The 18995-nt window shown below is 39.7% G+C and overlaps 1 protein-coding gene across 2 annotated transcripts in view; it reads left to right on the plus strand.

The window, feature by feature from the left end:
- Positions 1-18995, plus strand: part of CFAP54 (cilia and flagella associated protein 54) — a 321117-nt gene that overhangs the window by 25724 nt on the left and 276398 nt on the right. The window contains exons 6-14 of one of the 2 annotated variants that reach the window (XM_088837126.1): positions 3679-3822; positions 5617-5730; positions 5849-5950; positions 11519-11717; positions 12561-12719; positions 14222-14403; positions 14491-14647; positions 15723-15808; positions 18239-18373. In XM_088837126.1, coding sequence (XP_088693252.1) covers positions 3679-3822; positions 5617-5730; positions 5849-5950; positions 11519-11717; positions 12561-12719; positions 14222-14403; positions 14491-14647; positions 15723-15808; positions 18239-18373 — 1278 coding nt within the window. The remainder of the gene's footprint in view (positions 1-3678; positions 3823-5616; positions 5731-5848; positions 5951-11518; positions 11718-12560; positions 12720-14221; positions 14404-14490; positions 14648-15722; positions 15809-18238; positions 18374-18995) is intronic. The other variant, XM_055395985.2, reaches the window with a different exon arrangement.

Consider the following 18995-nt stretch of genomic DNA (forward strand, 5'->3'; position numbering starts at 1 on the left):
TTGAAGGGCAGAGATGTCTGTGCCAACATTTAACTGTTGGTGTTTGTACTTGCTAATGCTGAGGGAATTTTGATTTAATGTGATAGCCATCTTAAAATAATTTCTTATTTATATTCTGTGTAAGATTTCTTCTCTCCCCCTCACATAACATGAGTTTCTCATTGACAGAATAAGGAAGGCCTGAAGGAGGATCATTTCATAGTCCCAGTCTTGTGGAGTGGGAGACAGGGGAGTGAGGAATGCAAGAATTTTGGGATGGTGGGTGGCTGCACAGTTGGCACTTGCAGATCAGGCTGGAATTCTTTCAATGCATGTTCAGTGTAATAAGATTCAATAAAATTAATTTTTTACCCTGAAACTCACAAACCCTCAGCTGATGAGTCGACTCCTGAGCTGAGACTCTACATGGACTCGATGGGTCCATTTAATGGGGACAAGCCCTTGGCAGTCCGGCCCCATCTGAATCCTCCTGATTTTGTAGCTACTTTAGAGTTCAAGTCCATTACAATCCAAAACAGAGGGAGAAATAGACATGGGGTCCTCAGGTTTTTAGTGGTGTCACCTCAGAGCAATCTAAACTCCTGTTCCTATAGGGTTTGGTAATTATGATTACCACTTGTTATTACTGAATATTATCGAATCCCTACTATGTGCTAAGTGCTGTGTGAAGGGCTCTGCGTACACAATAATGCCTTGGGAGTCTTACAAGGGTAAGACCTTAAGACTATCATCACCGTCCTTTTTTGAATGAATACTTACCATGTCTCAGGTATGCTTTTAAGCCATTTTCACATATTACTCATTGAATCCTCACACCAGCATTTGGAGAAGGTAGTGTTATCACTTTTATCTTACAGATGAGGAAGCGGAGGCTTGGAAAGGTTAATTCACTCAAGGTTGCATATCTAGTTAGGATAGTTAGAGATGTAGCTGAGGCCAGAGCCTATGCCATTGTGTACTGCCCCTCAACCCCATCAGAACATGGCGAGTCTGTTGACAAGCTCCATGACCCACCCTGTTTTGGTTCATCCCTGCAAATAGAAGAGTTGTATGGAAGCTCCTGATACAGTGTTGAAATATTTTCTCTTTTCTTTATTTGGCTGCACTGGGTCTTAGTTGCGGTACATGGATTCTTTATTTTAGTTGACACATGCAGGATCTAGTTCTCTGATCATGAATCCAACCTGGGCCCCTGCGTTGGTAGCACAGAATCCTTGCCACTGGACCACCAGGCGAGCCCCTGAATATTTTCTGAGGTGACTCTGAAGGCGTCCTGAACACCAAGACTGCTCAGGGCTCTTCCTCGATGGGAAGCACTTTTGAGCTGAGGCAAGGCCACCATCTTACACTTAGCAAATGCAGGGAGGGCAGTTTTCTGAAGCCTGTTTCCCTGAAGACACGCGGCCATTTGCTTTGCTTTATGATAAAGGCTGTAGTTTCTTCTAAGGCATTTGCAATTGTAATAGTATTCAGCAAACATTAAAGAATTCAGTAGAATCTAGTCATTCTAAAAAAAATGTTGATTTCTGTTTCACTTTCCTATGAAACCGAAATAGTTTGATCACTTTTGTGGCTTGAACAATGGTTGTCAGATTCTTCCACAGACCATCACATAAAGTTCAAGTCCAGACTTTAAAGTTCTTCTTTTTGCTCCCCTCAAAGGCTGTGAATTGAAATAAGTGACACTGCACTGCCATCTTGTGGCTCAGCTGGTTAACCCTTGTGTGGTTCTTCCTACTTGACACCTTAACCATGCTCTTGTTAGGCTCCTAAAATTTGTTTTTTTCAAAGTTTTGTTCTGTTTTCGTTTAATGAAGAGGCTAGTCCTGCTTAAATCATCAAATTTTTGTTAATATAAATAATTCTTTCTTTTATGGGTGAGAAAAAAATGCTGCAATCAAATTAAGTAGTTTTTTTTTAAATGGCATTTCAGCTTTGAAACCTCAACGATGGTTTCTCAGAACCCTCAGTGGAATGATGGCTTTTCTTTTCTTTGCTGTAGTTGTCCTGTGTAGTGGGAACAATTCTGTTGCCCTTAGGAGTCCAGAGACCCGAATTCCAGCCCCAGCTCTGTCACTTCCAAGCAGTTTAGCCTCTTGGAGTCAGATTAGGTTACTTTTAAGGTTCCATCTGGCACTAAAATCTGTGATATGGGATCTTTTATACTAAATCTGAGACCACACCCAAATAGTTTTTGAACAACTGGTAACTGTAGCTAATTTTATTTTGAAGTATGAAAATTTGAATACCAGGTATCCTGAGAACTTTGAAAGCCGTGTGGATATAAAGGGGGAAATATCTGTACATGACTTAATCCCACACCCTGCAAACCACAACTATATGAATGCAAAAATCCACAATAGGATTAGATAACGTGAAACTCAAGAATTTTGACAACTGTTAATTCCGTATTAGTTCATAGTGTGGTGAAATTAGCAAGCAATGACAGAAACAATTAAAGCAGCAATAAAGCAACCCCAGGTTGACTTAATAGAGATATAGGGACCAGAACCAGAGAGTGAGAGTTTCATTTTACTGTGGTCTAGTCATATACTGTACCGGGACATTGGCTACCTCGAATAATACCATGGTAAGAGAGGGAAGCTCTGTCCTGGGAGGATAGAAGTGCTTGGGGATCTTTGTCCTGGAGAGTGTGGGGGAGCAGGTAGGCTGCATAGGTGCTTTCAGATTCTTGGAAGGCTGTAATTCTCGAGTCTCGAGTGATCTTGTGCTGTTCTAGAAGGCATAACTAGGGTGAATGCACTGGAGGTGTATCAAGGTGACTGCATTTCAGGTTAAAGAAGATCATGTTTAGAGGTGTCTTCTTATGCCACGTGGCACATTCCTTGCTGCTGGCGGTGGGAGCTTGTGGGGAGAGAAGGTGAGGGACATCAGGTGGTGGTGCTGCTGATATTGAGGGAATGAAATTAGATTCTCAGCCCCTTGATGCTATGATTACTAGAAATATGTAGCATCAGGAACTGAAACTTTTCAATGAAGGTCTGTCGTCAGTCAATCAACAGAGATTTGTTGCTAATAACAATTGTATTGTTGCAGTTAGCTCCTTGGGCTTCCCTTGTGGCTCAGCTGGTAAAGAATCTGCCTGTAATGCAGGAGACCCTGGTTTGATTCCTGGGTCAGGAAGATCCCCTGAAGAAGGGATAGGCTATCCACTCCAGTACTTTTGGGCTTGCCTTGTGGTTCAGCTGGTAAAGAATCTGCCTGCATTGTGGGAGACCTGGGTTCAATCCCAGTGTTGGGAAGATCCCCTGGAGAAGGGAAAGGCTACCCACTCCAGTATTTTGGCCTGGAGAATTTCATGGACTGTATAGTCCATGGGGTCACAAAGAGTTGGACACGACTGAGTCACTTTCACTTTCATGCCTTTCATAATTAGCTCCTAGACTAGTGTTGACACTTGGTAAATGTTGATAAGAATAAGCTGAGTTCATAGGACTCTAGGAGCTAGGCAGGAAGACATCGTAAAATGGCTAACTTGAGATTTTGAGTTCTTGAAATTCTTCTTTAACTTTTAAATGCTTATTTTTTAGTTGACTCATTATTTGTGTATTTTTAGCGTGACTTGTGCTCATCATTCTTCATTTGATTATATTGAATAAAAACTGTCATTATTCGCTTAAAATGAAAGGACATTCAATTGTGCCCTTTCTGATTCAGGCCTTGGAATACCTCCTGTGGGCCAGTATATGTATGGAGTCCTCAGTGCCTCTCCTGTCCATCAGGTACTTGACGTGGAGAGCTACTCTTTACACAGCTGTCTGCCAGTGCTACTATGACTGCCAAGCTGGTGTTCATGGAGAGGTAGGCTACTTTTTGGGCTTCCCAGGTGGCACTAGTGGTAAAGAACCTGCCTGACAATGCAGGAGACCTAAGAGATGTGGCTTCAATCCCTGGGTCTGGAAAATACCCTGGAGGAGGACATGGCAACTCACTCCAGTATCCTAGCCTGGAGAATCCCATGGACAGAGGAGCCTGGTGAGTTACAGTCCATAGGGTTGCAAAGAGTCGAACACACTGAAGCGACTTAGCATGCATGCGTGCAGGCCACTTTTTAATTATGAGGATGCTAATACTTAAAAATACAACATATTCAGCATTTTCTTCATTAGATAAGTGGCAAGAAAACAAGCAAACCAACAAAACCCAAAGAACTGCGATGAAGCAAAAATACAAGTCCCAGGCTTTATTTGCAGACATTTGCCTGGCTTCTCCATTCTGTGAATCTCTTGCTTTTACTTTCTGCTTCCCCATTTATTCTCTGTTCACTTCCACCATCTTTGCTTCTTTTCTGAATAAGATCTCTGATATCTTCCCTTCCTCTTTATATTCTTGTATGCAAGCCACTTTCCTTCCCTGTTTAGTTTTTGTATTCCATGCTGTCTACTATCTGTTTGTTTTGTTTTCCTCTGCTTCCAACCACCATTTATTTAGTATACTCTATTTCTTATTTTTCCTCTTTTCCTGTATATATTTTTGATTAAATATTTGAAGTGTAGCTTAACTGGTTGGGGCTTCTACTGACCTATGTCACATCTCTGTGCAAATGAAATCCGGTACCTTCACTATAGTATGTAGTACTCTGCTTGTCAATAGACGGGGTCTTGGTGAGAATTAGAGACACGCATTCCTTCCTTTGGACCATCTCATCCCTGCACCAGTGTGCATAACTTGGTGAGTGCAGTGGGGTCTGGATTTCAGCAGGGGAATAGCTTAATTCAGTCCTTGTGGGATACTTTTCTTAGCCTCGGATACATTTGGAAACTATTCACCATATATGCAATTAGTCTTAGTATACCAGTGGTGGCATATTGCTATAGCTATTAAATTTGTCAGGGATAGACATGTTTGCATAGTTTTAACCATTTGATTCCTATTGGAATTTTTTTCTTATTGAAAATGTAACCCTTTATGTTACTATTATATTCTAGAAACATCTTTATGAAAAATAATAAATTATAAATAAAATACTTGAAAGAACTGCTGAAATAAATTACAGGAATGAAATTCATTTTGCTATTATCTATATCATATCTATAGAGAATTATGATAATGGTGATCTGATTAAATAAGCAAGCCCTCCTTCTTCCTTTCCTCAGATATTAATAAATACTTTCTGTATATTGGGTACTGGAAATATAAAAATAAGACCCTTCAGTTCAGTTCAGTTCAGTCACTCAGTCATGTCCGACTCTTTGCGACCCCATGAATCACAGCACGCCAGGCCTCCCTGTCCATCACCAACTCCCGGAGTTCATTCAAACTCATGTCCACAGAGTCGGTGATGCCATCCAGCCATCTCATTCTCCGTCATCCCCTTCTCCTCCTGCCCCCAACCTTTCCCAGCATCAGAGTCTTTTCCAGTGAGTCAACTCGTCGCATGAGGTGGCCAAAGTATTGCAGTTTCAGCGTTAGCATCAGTCCTTCCAATGAACACCCAGGATTGATCTACTATGTTCTAAAAAAGTCAGCATCAGCCTAGAGTTTAATTCACAAATTAAATCAAATGTCTGGGAGAGTAAAACATACTCTCTTGATACATTTTTAATCACTGTACTCTAACTTCTTATGAATTAAATTTATTTTAATTGCATGTAGGCATTTGCTCGGCGTGCTTTAGCTAAAATTGATGAGTTACGGCAACTGGAATTAATGAGTTCCTCACAACCACAGGAAGAATCCAAAGAATATTATAGAGAGGCCACAATAAAGGTATAAAAATTTTATGAGATAAATCTACTGTACTTTACAGATGATGAAGTACTTAATATCAGTAGTTGAAAAGCGTATCCCATTGATGCTTCATAAGTAATTCTTCTTTTTGAGGCAGATGGCAGTCATGATCTTCAAAAGAGGAGTATTTGAATCTAGAAGAAAAAACAAAAGTTTCTTTAGACCAAAGATAAGAGTTAACATAAAGGAAGCACAAACTGTAAGTCTCAGAATATCTTCTGTGTTTCAGACTATTTCTATAGTGTTTATATTATACCTCTGTGTCTTTAATGCTTGATCATTAGGCTTCCTTGGTGGCTCAGATGGTGTAGAATCTGCCTGCAATGCAAGAGACCCAAGTGTGATCCCTGAGTCAGGAAGATCCCTTGGAAAAGGAAATGGCTACCCACTTCAGTACTATTTACTTGGAAAATCCCATGGACAGAGGAGCCTAGTGGGCTACAGTCAATGGGGTTGCAAACAGGCCTACAACTAACACTTTCACCACTCAGTATTAAATCCTGCCCCCTGTCTGTGATGACCTAGAGGGGTGGGATGGGGGCTGGGTTGGAGGGAGGCTCAAGAGGGTGAGGATATATGTATAAAAGCTGATTCACCTTGTTGTACAGCAGAAACCAACAAACATTGTAAAGAACATTCTTATCCTCCAGGTAAAAAATCCTGCCCCCAATCCCTACAAATAAAAGAATGTCTTCCTAATTTGGACATGTTCTTGTTTCATCCTTTCCTAAGAGCTTTTGTATCTTCACATAATCCTAGTTTTGTAATGTTAAAGGGCAAGAAACTGAAGAAGAGCCTGGGAAAGGTTCAGATTTACAGCTTTCTGAGTGAGACCGCAGAAGCCTTTTGACCACTTGGTGTCAGTTTTGAAGGTGTTGAGGATGGAGAGGAAGTGGAGGCGCCTTTTCTTATCAACTTCCGGTTTCATCTTTGGGAGTATTTAGGATGTAGGTTGGGCTTCCCTCATGGCTCAGTGGTAAAAGAATCCACCTGCCAATGCAGGAGACATGGGTTTGATCCCTGATTAGAGAAGATCTCATGGAGAAGGAAATGGCAACCTACTCCAGTATTCTTACCTGGGAAATCCTGTGGACCGAGAAGCCAGAGTCGGACACAACTTAGTGACTAAAATAACAACAGGATGTAGTGCACTAGAGTAGTAAACAACCCCCATGTCTCAGGGGCTTTAATACAATAATTTATTTCCCACTGGAGTCAAATGTTATAGTTATCTGCTCATGACTGATGCTCAGGGCCAAATTGAGAGGTGGTCCTCATTTAGAAAACTGCTGGGCCATTCTGCCAGAGGAGACCTAGGTGGTTCTGCCAGAGGGGATCTAGGAGAGCTGTGGAGGACTTCACGTAGGTAGTGATACTCAGTATGGAAGTGACTACAGTCTTCTTTCTCACAAGCCAAAACCCCTCTCACAGCCCCTATTGGCCACAAGTATGTTTGGCCAGTTGCACTAAGGGAGGAGAGTGGGACATAGATATGCCTGTGGGATCCTCTGCCCTTTCTCCCTTCTGCCTTTTGTCCTCTCCCACTGTCTTTCCCTTGGCCATTTGGAGTCTCAGTGTTCCTTAAATCCCAGCCCTGTATATCTTTGCAGTGCCCCGTGACTGTTCTGGACAGCTATAAACTCTCTTCTATGAGCTTCTGTGTAGGGACTGAAAATGAAAGTGGAGGGGAAGAGTATGAGCACTTTCTGACAGAAGAGATGTAGAATCTCAGAACCTGGAAGGGATTTTGGAAATCATTTGAGTCAGTCCTTTTCTGTTGCAGATGGGAAAAATAAATCCCAGAGTATTTAAGCCAGCTGCTGGCAACCCTTGAACCAGAACCCAGGTCTCTAGCCCAGGGTATTCTAAATAATCCAATGACTGCTGATGTCTTTCCTCATTTCTTATAAACATTTGAGAGGGCTTCTCTTCTTTTAAATGAATGCAAATATTAAATGAAAATATTGTTTGGGCACAGTAACTTTTCATTGCTACTTAGTGTCCGTGATATATTGACTGGTGAGCCCAGACATACAGTTCATACATCCTTTTAAATTGTACCCCTTACTGACTCATGGTGTCTAACTGGTCGAGGGGTAAACTGCCAAACTGTAGATAATCCGCTGGATGAGCCATTGAGTAGCCTCCATCTGGTATCATTAAGTAGTAACGCTATAGTGTTTGTTAGAGTGAAGCCGCTCAGTCATGTCCAACTCTTTGCGACCCCGTGGACTGTAGCCCGCCAGGCTCCTCTGTCCATGGGATTCTCCAGGCAAGAATACTGGAGCGGGCTGCCATTTCTTTCTCCAGGGGATCTTCCCAACCCAGGGATCGAACCCGGGTCTCCTGCATGCAAGCAGACGCTTTATCCTCTGAGCCACCAGGGAAGCCCCTTGTTAGAGAGCAGGGGTCATATTTTGCAGAATGTTCTGCTTTACGCTTATGAAATCATTTTATTATGTTTCTACAAAAGAAAATATTTTCAATATGCGTTAAATATATTTTATAAAAAATTTCTAAGTTTGTAGGTCAATTGTTAACTTGCAGTAAATTATTTTGACTCAAAGAATTGTTTCTTTGGACTATTAATTCAGACTTCTGATGATTGACCATTTAGTGATTCATTCAATAAATATTTTAAAGTAACTTCTCTGTGAACAAAATATGTAGAGGTTACATTCTAGTGGAGAAATTACATAATAAATAAATAAATTAAAGCCTGTGATAAGAATTAAGAAGGAAATAATGGTGGTGATTAAATGAATTACATGTAACACCCCTAGAATGTTCCTGGCAAATGGTAGCTCCTTAGTAGTATTAGCTATTACTGTTATTTATTTTTCATTCATTCATTTAGTAACCATGTATCAAAGGCCTACTGTGGTCCAAGAGTGGTAGCACATATTAATAGAAAAGATGAAGTCACTGTTCTGTCTTTTTTGAATGATTTTGAAATAATAAGCAGGATTTGACTGGAAAGGGAGAATAGGATAAACATTCTAAGTAAAGGACAAGAGCATGATAGTAGTTTGGAGGCAGAAGTAAGCAAAGGCTTTTGGCACACAGCGAGACAGTGACAACGAGCTTGAACAAGGTGGGTATATTATGTTGAGAAATTAACACAGTAAGTCTCATGGTGTAGTTTTCATGGGAGCCATGGTATTGGGGATTGGAACTTACTGCATGGGTTGTACCATTCAGCTTCTCATCCATCCTGACATTTTAAAAGATGTCTAGTATACTCTAGGCATAGATCAGTTGGTAAAGAATCGCCTGCAATGCAGGTGACCTTGGCTTGATTCCTGGGTTGGGAAGGTCCCCTGGAGAAGGGAAAGGCTACCCACTCCAGTATTCTGACCTGGAGAATTCCATGGACTGTATAATCCACGGGGTCACAAAGAGTCGGAAATGTCTGAGTGACTTTCACTTTTCACCCTAAGCAGTACATGCACCAGATTTGTCCAGTACTTTTTATTACTAGTATTTTAGTTGTTTTCCAGTCCTTTGCTATTATAAATATTGATGTAGTCAACATCTTCAAGTATATTATTTTTTCCTTCTTTTGTTTCCTATGGATAAAATTTAGGGTGTAGAATTTGAGTAAAGTTAAAAACACTCTTATTTCTCTTGATGTATATTGCCAGATTGAATTTCTGGAATGAGTTCTCCAAGGTGACAACCTGCATGTGCCAATTTCACCATTATCATTTTGATATTATTTCTTAATCTTTAAAATAAGTTTTCATAAAATGACTTATTTTAACTTTTATCATTTTGATACAGCTTTCCCTTACATTTCTGTTAACTCTTTATATTTTCTTTTTAGGTGAATTATCTTTCACAGTCTTTGACCATTTATCTTCTAGAGATTTTAATTTTTGAATTGTATTTGAATGGGCTCATTTTTTTATAGACATTAATATTTTGTTTGCCATGTTTGACAATTCAGTGTATTTTTATTCCATTAGCTTTAAATCTTTTTATAGATCTTTTAAATATTTATATTTTAAAGTCATTTGCTTGTTATTCATCTATAGATCTGATAAATATTCTAGTTCACTTTTGTAGTTTCTCTACAATATTTTAAAAAACAAATTTCACTGTAATTTATCTGGGATTTATCATTTCATTTTGAATACTTCTAATTATTAGGAAGTTTATTATGTTGTTTAACTATAAATTTTTAAACCTCTGTTTTAACATATAGCAAATATATTAGAAGAAACCCTTACCTCTGTTTATAAAGCAGGAGGCATGAAGTTCAAGTTTTACTGAGTTTTTTTTTTTAATTGGCGTATAATCACTTTACAATGTTGCATCAATTTCTGCTGTACATCAAAGTTAATCAGCTATATGTATGTATATATCATCTCCCTCTTGGATCTCTCTCCCACCCCACCCCTATCCCACCCCTCTAGGTCATCACAGAGCACCGGGCTGAGCTCCCAGTATTATATAGCAGTTTCCCACTTGCTAGCTATTTTACACACGGTTCAGATCAGTCACTCAGTCACGTCCGACTCTTTGTGACCCCATGGACTGCAGCACGCCAGGCTTCCCTGTCCATCACCAACTCCTGGAGCTTGCTCAAACTCTTGTTTATCAAGTTGGTGATGCTATCCAGCCATCTCATCCTGTCGGCCCCTTCTCCTCCTGCCTTCAATCTTTCCCAGCATCAGGGTCTTTTCCAATAAGTCAGTTCTTCACATCAGGTGGCCAAAGTATTGGAGTTTCACGGTAGTAGTGTATATATGTCAATCCTCATCTCCCAGTTCAGTCCATCTGCCCCTTTTAGAAAAACAGTACAAATGAGTCTATTTACTGAGGTTTTTTTTTTTTTTTAAACATATCAGTCAGCCTAAGGGTTGAAAACACGTAGACTCTAATAAAGAGGGAAGTTGGTGTTTGGAGAAAAATAGTCCAAAGCAGCTTTATTTCTGCTTTTGCTTTTTTGTCTTCCTCACTTTGCCTCAGGAAGATGAATGAAGCAAGGAAATCATGGGACATGTGGATGCCCGCTAACTGGACATGGATTCTAGAAAAGCCAACTAAAGCTATCTTTCTTATTTCCTGGTAATCTAAGTACACAGAACAGGTCATTAGTCAGAGAGAAGAATGAAGTGTGTAGGTAGGCCATCTGCCAGGAGTGAAAGCCTTTCAGGCCGACACAAAGTAGAGTGACATGGGATTGGGGCTGCGAGTGGCGCCTGCTTCTTTGTATCCAGTTGGTCAACTCTTCTTTACAGTTAGCTGCAGTAAGACCCGTTACTTATACTACAAAATATTATTTCCAGTTTGAGTTTGGGGACCTTCTTCATTAGGATTTCCACCAGGTTTTCTAAAAATGCTCCACCCAGACTCACTGATTCTCTGGAGATTTGGTTGGTGAATCTAAAAAGCTCTCCTGAGAGATTCTTAGGCAACTCGAGTTTGAGCATCAGTTTCCTCAGGGCTGTAATTAAGTCGCCGCAAAGCATGTGGAGACCAATGCTGTTGTTTATTAATAAAGGGTCTTTGTAGGCTGTCTTGGAAACACAAACATATAAAGAAAGAGCAAAGTCTTTGATGTAATGGTAGCACAACATAAATTTTAATAAAATCTGGAGTGACACCTCAAAAATGAAAACCCTAGAAGCAGCTGTCTCATCGACAGGCCAACCACTCTCTCTGTTAACATTAATAAAGCACACCTTACTCATCTTTGCCTTATGCCATCAGACATTGTAGAACTTTAAAAAAGTGGGCTGTATTTTTTTTTTTATTCCAGATGCCATGGCCACGTACGGTCACAGAAAAGCTGTTGGAAGAGTTGTTTGATAGCACTGCCTCCCGGTTTCTGGCTGTCTTGGAAGCTCTCTCTGACTCAAATCGGCGAACACTACAGACTGGACCTATTTTTACAGATGAAGTTGAAGTTCGTGATGTTGTCTCAGAACTGTTTATGGCAGGAAAAGAACTTTTAATAAGTAAATAAGTTATTAAAATAGTATTCTGTAAAAAATAAAAATAATATTTTGTGGTAGAACATAAATAACAAAAATTTTAGCATGGCATTTGACACATAAGAAACCAATACCAGTTTATTGATCTTTTTTTTCCTTAAAGATTTTTTTTTTTGGATGTAGAACATTTTTAAAGTCTTTATTGAATTTGTTACAATATTGCTTCTGTTTTATTTTGTATTTTTGGTTTGCTAAGAGTTTTTAATTCTGAATAGTTGCTGAATTTTATTAAAACCTTTTTCTGGGTTTTTTGAGATTTATTGAGTTCATCAAATGGATGAACTTTTTTCTATTAATATGGTGAGTTAGAGTGATTACTTATAGAATCTTTAGCCACTCTATATTCACTGCATATTTCTGGAATAATCTTTATCTGGAGGTAAGAATTATTCTTTTGATATATTTCTTGATTTTCTTCCTGGTGGCTAATGTTTCTGTTAACGAGATTTCTTTTCTTACAAAGTCGTTTTTGGATTTTCCTTTCAAGGTCATGTTGGCCTCAAGCAAAAGTTGAGCTTTCTGCCCTCTTTTTCTATTATCTGAAAGAGTTTTTGTCAGATTGGTGTTATTGCTTGCTGAAAGTTTGAATTTGCTGGTGAAGGCATTTGGACCTGGAATTTTCTCCATGGAAATGTTTTAAACTATGGATTCCATTTCTTCTATAGATGTAAAATGATTTAGAATTTCATTTTCTTTAAAAAAAATCTTCTGTTTTGTAAATACTACTTTGATTTTGTCTATATTTTCAAATTTTCATAGAATAGTTTATGACATCATCATCACCTTCTGTGTGTGCTGTCGCTCCAGACCTGTCTGACTCTTTGCACCCCGTGCACTGTAGCCCTCCAGGCTCCTTTGTCCATGGGATTCTCCAGGCAAGAATACTGGAGTGGGTTGCCTTGCTGTCCTCTGATCTTCCTTACGCAGGGGTTGAACCCGCGTCTCCCCTGTCTCCTGCATTGGCAGGTGGGTTCTTTATCACTAGCACCACCCGGGAAGCCCTGTCATCTTCTAAGTGATCTTAAAGATGTGCATGTGTGTGCCCATCTGAGGGCAAGGAGCCTCTGTACTGCAGTTCAGTCTCATCTTTTCTTCACGAGGAAGATACAAGATCTCAGAGGAGAATTCCTTTGACTTCCTTCGCCACACCTGAAAATTTACCTTCAGCTGCACCTTTCCTTTCCACTGTCTCTCATTAAAATGGAAGGGATGTTCTTCCTCCTCCCCTTTAGGTCTTTGGGCCATATCTCTGCAAATTGCCCCTTCATCCCTATCCAACTTCCTGCCTGAATTTCTTCCTCTTGTTAGAGTCAGATTTGTTGAAGGAATTGCCTGTGTTCATTGTCCCATATTCTTCCCCTCCTACTTATACTTGGCAGTCTGCTGTCATGAACAGAGGATGTCGTGGACAACTTCCTTACTGTTCAGTTGAAAGTCGCTGGTTTTCCTCCCTTTGCTTTCTGTAGTAGTTGCTGTTGTTGACACCTTCTTTCTCTTTCAATACTCTCCTTTGCAGCCTTTTCTCCCCACCTGCCCTTCTCTTACTTGTTGGGGTTCTTTGCTCTTCTGTTGTTGGCAGCCTTCCATTGCTTACAGCTGATCCCCCTACTTACGATGCCTATGTGATGACTCTGGAACTGTGTCCCTACTTTAGGTCTCCTTTCTGAGCTCCTAGTCTGTAATATCTCGCTGTGTATTTCGCTAGTTAACTCTTGCTAATTCTCTATTTTTGAGATTCCACATTCCTTCCTCTGGGTGGTCTTTCTTGACTGAACCTCCTACCCCACACCTAGGTTTGAGGCCCTTTTTATTCGTCCCCAGAGCATCCTGTGTTTGCCTACTAGGTGTTTTTTTTTTTTAATTTATTAAAAAATTTTTATTTTTATAGATTTTATATTTTATTTTTATACTGAAAGAAAGTGAAAGTCACTCAGTCGTGTCTGACTCTTTGTGACCCCATGGACTATACAGTCCATGGAATTCTCCAGGCCAGAATACTGGAGTGGGTAGCCTTTCCCTTCTCCAGGGGATCTTCCCAACCCAGCGATCAAACCCAGGTCTCCTGCATTGCAGGTGGATTCTTTACCATCTGAGCCACAGGGGAAGTCTAAGAATACTGGAGTGGATAGCCTACCCCTTCTCCAGGTTATCTTCCTGACTCAGGAATTGAATTTTTATGTTATATTTTATTTATTCAGTGTGTTTTTGGCTGCTGTGCAGTGTGTGGGATCTTAGTTCCCAGACCTGAGCCCCCTGAAGTGGAAGCACAGAGTCTTAACCTCTGGACCACCAGGGACGTCCTTGCCCACTACGATTTCTTGTTTTCCCCTCCAGAGTGTGAGTTCTGTGAAGATGGGAGTTGTGTTTACTTTTTTCCCTTATTGTTTCCTGAGTGCCTGACAGTGTCTGATATTTAATGTTTAGTAAATATTTCTTTGCACAAATGACCCCTTTCTTTTCTTTTCTAGTGTCAAATACTGGTACAGATGGGATACTTGATTTTCCAAAAGCACGTCTTCTGGAACTTATTATAAAAAAGAAGAATCTTATTTCTGTGAATGCTGCCGTGAAATTTATAAAATTAGCTTTTATGTATGAGGAATGGAGTTTATTTGAATCTGCAGCTGGGCAGCTCATTGATTTTCTCCAGGTAATACATGCAAAACAATTGCTTTGTTTTTATGGTATTAACATGACGTTGAAGTGCTAATTAACTTGTGAGATATACTTTTCTTAGAGGCAGGATGACCCAGAGTCAAAAAAAGCGGAAAAGGATTTAATTCTTCTTGTTGCAATAGAACCTTTGATTAATGTAAAGAGAAACAAAGGTTTGATCTTTCCTTTTGACAACTACAAAGAAGGTCAAGTCTATGTAAAAAAAATTGCTGTTCAAGGTGAGTGTTTATTTGCCTCTTTGAAAACTTAAGATGACTTTATACGCTCTCTATAGGTGAAATGAGAGAAAGAATATTCGAGGTAGGGGGAGCAGAAGTGTAAAGGCCCTGAAGTGAGACTGTGCTTGGTTGTTGAAGGAATAGCAAGGAGGCAGATGTGGCTGGAGTGTTCTGGTGGTGGTGCTGGCATTTGAGAATGTGGTAGGAACTGAGGTCAGAGAAATAGCTGGGTGCCTGGTCTTGCAGGTTTCTAGGCCTTGTACAAATGCTGGATTTTATTTATTTACTTAAAAAACTTTTTTTTTTTTTGTTCACACTATGGGGCATGTGGAATCTTAGTTTCCTGATCAGGGATCAAACCCACACCGCCTACAGTGGAGGCACAGAGCTTTGACCACTGGACCACCAGGGAAGTCCCTGGATTTTCTTTTGCAACTTGGTTTTGGGTAGAAGAATGAGGCTCTATTTTAGCTGCTGCCTTGTTAATGAGAGGTCAGCAGGGTATCAAATCAGAGATATCAGTTAACTTTGGTAAGGAAAAGTTTGCTGGTCTCCCGTCTCTTTCCAGTATGCAGAGTTTTCCATTCTAAAACTCTTGAAGTTTTAGGAGTTATTGTGTATATAAATCAACATCTGCAGCCTCTGTCTTTTAGAGAATTATTTAATCCCATGTTTTATGTTTTATCACATGCTTAAGGCATTGCATGACTGCTCAATTGTGGTAAATAATTTGTACCAAGTAATGACGCTTTTTTTTCTTCTAGTGGTTTCTGAATAGATATCTTTGTTATTTTTATTTCAACAGTCACAGATGTTTTAATATTATAAACCTTCTCAATTCCATTATGGACATAGTTGGTATACAGATTGCAGATGATGAAAATGATAATAGTCCATTTTAATTGAATTAAAACCTACTTAGTTTTCAAATGGAAGCATTTAAATTGTCTTATTGACGTATTTGCCCAGATATCATTTTTGCTATTTTTGAAGAATTTCTATGTTTCTGTGCATTTTCTACTTGAAATTTTGTAACTTTTTTTTTTGCTTCATTTCCTATACTTTATAAATTGAGATACTTGTGTGAAGTCTTGTGGATACTCAGAAGACATTTTCCGTTTGGCGACAACCTTGTATTCCTGTGTCTGTGACTCTCCGCAGGTGAAAAAGTTATTTTGGATAATTTGTAATAGTGTCAAAAGAGGCTCTTCTCTGTAATTTAAAGCCATATTTAAAAATCACAGAAATTTCACCTTGCTGAAGTTCTATACTGTTCAGTCATTGAGTTATATCCTGACTTATAATTTTAAATCTATATTTACTATTGTTATCATTTTGGGCATCCATCTTTTCCTTTCAGGGAAATTTCAAGGCTAGCTATATTTCTGACAGTGGAGGAAATGAAGCAGTAATTTTGATGAGAGTTAATGTTCTTAATGAAACCCTGCTTTCCAGTCCCTAAGTGCAAAGCCTGGTTACTGTTTGGAGTCACTTAGCATACAATGGCCAGTATTAAATGACGACTTGTGGGTGTGGATATTTAAGTTCAAGGGGTCACACAGAGTCGACACGACTGAAGTGACTTAGCAGCAGCAGCAGCAGCAGCAGCAGTGCAGCTCTGGTTTTGAAACTGAATTCCATGGATCCTCAGAGCTTCTCTGAGTTTCCTTAGGAGCCCAACTTTAGATCGTAGCACCCTATAACCTTGAGATCCTAATGGAATTTCTTTTGAAAGTTTGGTTTTATTGTTATAGAAAAATGTTTGAAAACGATAGTTTTTGAGCATTGTATTACCTTTTGCTCAGGAAAGTGAAACACCATAAGGGACTTGAGAAGTTCCACTCTTATAATATTTTCTGTTTATTAGTTTGTGTTATAACCTGTGACAAGTATTTAATTTTTGAACTAAAAGTATTGATAGCAAATATAAGGAGTATAGTGGGCAAACTAAAAACAAAAAATTCCAATCAAGGCTGAGAATGACATGGAATTTTCATCTCTCTGTTTTTTAAAAAACCATGAGTGTCTTGCTGCCAAGTCACTTCAGTCGTGTCCAACTCTGTGCGACCCCACAGACGGAAGCCCACCAGGCTCCCCTGTCCCTGGGATTCTCCAGGCAAGAACACTGGAGTGGGTTGCCATTTCCTTCTCCAGTGTGTGAAAGTGAAGTCGCTCAGTCGTGTCCGACCCTTAGCGACCCCACGGACTGCATCCCACCAGGCTCCTCCATCCATGGGATTTTCAAGGCAAGAGTACTGGAGTGGCTTGCCATTGCCTTCTGCGATGAGTGTCTTAGTTCAGTTCAATTCAAAAAGCATTTATTGAGCTCTGTTCCCAAGCACTGTGCTAAGGTACCATGTGTACAAAATAAGTCTTAGAGCTGCCCCAAAGGAACTCAAGGTTGGATATATTTTAATCATAAACTTATTCTCTTTCTAGTTCAGCCATAATGAATAACTTTATTTTCCTTTTGAAAGGAGCAAAAGTAACCGAACCAGGAGGAGATATACTCATGTTGGGCCATCTGTTGATATCCAGTGTGATGTTCTGTTTAGTTCCATCATGTCTCTCTTCTTTTCCCTATCTTTTCCCAGCTCCCCTCTCCTTCTCCCCTTACTAGTTTCTCCACTCCCTGCCCATTCTTTGTTATTTAAACCAGAGATTTTAAAAAGAAAGAAGTATATACTCCAAATCTGGATGGAACTGAGTGGCTTACATAACTTAAAAATATTTGGAACTTTTCTTTCCAAGAGAGATCAAGTGACTTAGAGCAGTGAAGACTACTCTAGATAGAGCTAGACTGCTTAGGTTTGAATCCAGCCTCTGCTGCTTTATTTTATCTTAGGGAAAACCACAAAATTTGCTTGTGCTTCAATCTGCATCTATAAAGTGAGGACGGTTGTAGTAGTACTCACTTCATAGGTTGTTGTGAGGATTAAATGAGTTGGTGTATATCTTAGTCCATTTGAGTTTCCATAATAAAGATATCATACACTGGTTGGCTTAAACAACATTTATTTATCATGGTTCTGGAGGCTGAGAAATCTAGCGTCAAGGCATCATCTACCTCTTGGTTCAGAAATGACTGTCCTCTTGCTGTGCCGTCACTTGACAGAAAGAAGGAGTGTCTCATTCTCTTTCTGGGGCTCCTTTATAAAGACACTATTCTAATTCATGGGTGCTCCATCCTTCTATTTCCCAATGTGTGTGTGTTTGTTGCTTGATTGTGTCTGACTCTTTGCGACCCTATGGTCTATAGCCCATCAGGTTCTTCTGTCCATGGAATTCTACAGGCAAGAATACTGGAGTAGGTCACCATCTCCTTCTCCAGGAGATCTTCCCAACCCAGGGACTGAACCTGAGTCTCTTATATAGCAGTTAGATTCTTCACCATCTGAGCCACCTGGGCACCTCCTAATACTATTACTTTGGGAGTTAGGAATTCAACATAGGAATTTTGAGTTGACCATTCAGTTCGCTGCAGTATGTATGAAGCTCTGAGAATGTTGTCTGGCACACATTAAATGTCATATGTCCATATCTATATATCTTATTGTTCTTATTGATTTACTTTACTGCTTTTGCTTTCAGAATGCTCAGCCGGATAAGGAAATCGTTGTGGACATGATAATGTTCCTGTGGCAGAAATGCAAATTAGGAATGCAGCGGGTCACTGTGTCCAGAAATGACTACACAAAGTTTGCCCAGAAGATCAGTACTAATAAAGTATTCCTTTTTGTTTCCCTTCATATGCTTTTTGTTATTGCTAATTTCATTTGTGATGCACATTTCAAATCTAAATTTTCCCTACTTACCCACCTGCATAATTACTATTCTTTAAATGTAGTAATGAGGGAAACTTTCCTTTAAGTGTATTCCCTGCACTTCTGCTCCAGCTTAGTTTTGGGAAACAGGGAGGTGTTTCAGTTTGTTCAGGGAAGAATAAATATGGTATGTTTAAGGTTATATTAACTTGAACAAATTCATTAAGAAGGTGAATAATAGAAAACAAATAGATAAGGCATTTTAGCTTCCTGGTAGCTCAGACAGTAAAGCATCTGCCTACAATGCGGAAGACCCGGGTTCGATCACTGGGTTGGGAAGATCCACTGGAGAAGGAAATGGCAACCCACTCCAGTATTCATGCCTGGAAAACCCCATGGACCGAGGAGCCTGGTAGGCTACAGTCCATGGGGTCGCAAAGAGTCGGACATGACTGAGTGACTTCACTTTTCGCTTTCTGTAATAATACTCTATTTAGACTAAAGAGCTCTCCCATGGAAAGGAAAAAGTAGAGCAGGTCAATATTATAACCTGGAAACTTAGGAGAGAGTATTTTAACAATAAC

The sequence above is a fragment of the Moschus berezovskii genome, chromosome 6 (assembly GCF_049115385.1).
Source record: "Moschus berezovskii isolate FMDL1 chromosome 6, NW_MosBer_1.0, whole genome shotgun sequence".
NCBI lineage: Eukaryota > Metazoa > Chordata > Mammalia > Artiodactyla > Moschidae > Moschus > Moschus berezovskii.